Genomic DNA, 2,595 nt, shown 5'->3' with positions numbered 1-2,595 from the left:
AGAGGCCTAACCAATGGACACGGACAATGGGGGGAGGGGGGTGGAGGGTGATGTGGGGACAGGGACACATATGTAATATCTTAATCAATAAAAAATATATTTAAAAAAAAGAAGCAAGAAGAAACAAATGAAAAAAATCAATAAATTATGTAAGAACCCAGAAGAAATGAAGAGTGATATAGCTGCAATAAACAACACCATTGAAAGTTTCAACAGTAGACTAGGAGAAGCGGAGGACCAAATTACCGAATTAGAAGACAGGGAAACAAAACACACCCAAACTGAACAGCAATTGGAGAAAAAAATTAAAAGGGAGAAATTTTAACTTCTCCAAGTTAAACTTGATATCTATCTCTTGTGAAACTCTAGTCTAAATTATAAAATGTGTGTGAGAGACTAGGAGCCCGCAATACTTCCCTAAGGAAAAGTCAAAATGAATGGATTTTTTTCCAGGGTTGTATTACTAAGCTTCTAAAGGACTGCCATGGACATTGTTTGACCAAGCCATTTCTTGTGTGTATTTTTTTGGAAGGCACATTTTTCTCTCTTTGGAAATTCTTTTTTATTCTGGCATGCTTAAAAATAAGACGGGAAAATGTGGGCCAAATGATGACATGCTAACTAGATTTTAAAGTAGCTGAGCCAAAAAATAATAATAATAATTAATTAATTAATTAAAGTAGTTCAGCCATTTAAACCACAAATTACTGGTTAATGGTGTGAGGCCTGCCTACTAGGAAGGCACCACTGAAGATCTAGTCTAGTCCTTGGACTAGGACTCTATTCTCACTCTGTCTGCCTTAATGCGATTATCAGTGATTTACACTGAAATATTATCAACTAACTAAACTGAAAGTTTATCAAATCTGCAGATAACCCAAAGCTGATGCATCACTAATATATCCAATTGAGCATCTCCAATACATGGGGAGGAGAATCCAGTTTCAAAGTGCCCACAATGACCTGCAACAATGGGATGAAACTTCAATAACATTTCACAAGAAAATGCTCTTGCATTCAGTTTCAAAAATTCAACCTCCCCAATACAGGAAGCTGGAGGACAGTGGATGCCTGTCTCCCCTGAAAGCATTGATGTGGAAAAAAAATCCAGGAGGATTTTAAGGAACAAACATGGTGAGATGATTTTTAAAATAACACATAAGCTAGTACAATATTAGGTTGCATAAGTAGAACTCTGTATCTGTAGCCTCCCTCCCACCCTTCTGTTTTCTGAATTCTGGATTCAGAATCTTGTTTCCTAAACTTCTGCACATACCACAGATTCCAATCCCCTAATCATCCTGACCTCTAAATGTTTGTCATATGAAAGACATATGTAACATGGAAGATAATTGGATATGTGCAGCCCAGGGGGCAGACTCAGGGTCTATCAAGAGCAGAAGCCATAGGAAGAAGATTCAAGTCAGCTTTCTAATAAATTTGTTCAGAAATGGAAATGCCTGGCCCAAAATAAATATATGTAGAAGATACCCATTGAGAAATTAGAGAAAGTGCTTTAAAATGAGTGGGAGGCTTACCCTGAGGTCCCTGCATAGGGACTCATGTTAAGTTCAACCCTCTCACTCAAGTCTTCAAATCCCCCTTGTTTCCTGGAACCTCACCACCCACACCTCATCTCCTGCTCCAACCTGGAATGTCAGTCCCCATCCCAGCTCTGTCCAGCTCTGTTTCTTCATCCCTTGCTCTATTACAAACTGGGCAAAAAGGGGAACACAGTATAACACAGCAGCGAGAGTCAGAGTTTGAAGTTAGAGAAGTAGATTTTAACTCCAGCAATGCCTCTAGCTGTGTGACCATGAGCAAGTTGCTCTGAACCTCAGTGTCCCTGACTATACAATGGAGACAATAATACTTGCAGAGTTGTTGAGCGCTTGGCCCAGTGCGTGGCCCATTTAAGCACTTAATAAATGGAAGCTAGTATTAATCAAAGGTCCAGGTTTATCTTCTATCAACTAAATGGCACTGGTGAATTCAGATCAGTCCTCTGGAGGGATCCCCTGTGCTGAATGTAATGATCCCTGTCCACTGGCCACCTCACCATTTCATAGAGATGATTCAGGAAGTCGAGCTCCTCGGTCAAGGTGCCCACTTTGCTGTGTAGATCCATCCGGCCCATGTACGCAGCATCCACATCCTGGGGATGAGGGAGAGAGCAGGGCAGATGGCTCAGCCCTCAGCCTCAGGCCTCTCTCAGAGTCAGCCCAGCCATCTGGCAGCCAAAGGACCACCCTCCCCAACTCCCTGTCACCCTACTCACCTTCTTGAGCACCACAAACTCGTTCTCGGCAGCAGTGCGCTTGTTGATTTCATCTTCATACCTGTTACACAGACAGGATTCAGGCCAGGCTCACCCCTGATGTGCCTTTTAAGGTACTGGACCTTCTTGGCTTTAAGGGATCTTTGAAGGGTCCCACACTGGCCAAGAACGCCTTTGGGAAGCAGTTCAGTAATGCAGCCAACCGGTGAAGAAACTTGGGGTGCAGACTTTAAATATTCCTCCCTGTGTCTTTTGAGGAAATGGCACAGAATTTGTGCAATACTACACCAGTTAAGAGAAGCCATCTCTTTGGATCA

General features: G+C 42.2%; 1 protein-coding gene across 1 annotated transcript in view; it reads right to left on the bottom strand.

Moving 5' to 3' along the window:
* Positions 1 to 2,595, bottom strand: part of KRT79 (keratin 79, type II) — a 13,868-nt gene that overhangs the window by 7,332 nt on the left and 3,941 nt on the right. The window contains exons 3-4 of the mRNA XM_006757035.2: positions 2,279 to 2,339; positions 2,060 to 2,155 (exon numbers count right to left, since the gene is read on the bottom strand). Of these exons, the coding sequence (XP_006757098.1) occupies positions 2,060 to 2,155; positions 2,279 to 2,339 (157 nt within the window). The remainder of the gene's footprint in view (positions 1 to 2,059; positions 2,156 to 2,278; positions 2,340 to 2,595) is intronic.

This window comes from Myotis davidii, unplaced genomic scaffold (assembly GCF_000327345.1).
Source record: "Myotis davidii unplaced genomic scaffold, ASM32734v1 scaffold233, whole genome shotgun sequence".
Lineage (NCBI taxonomy): Eukaryota > Metazoa > Chordata > Mammalia > Chiroptera > Vespertilionidae > Myotis > Myotis davidii.
This window is presented reverse-complemented; position numbering and strand designations above follow the sequence as displayed.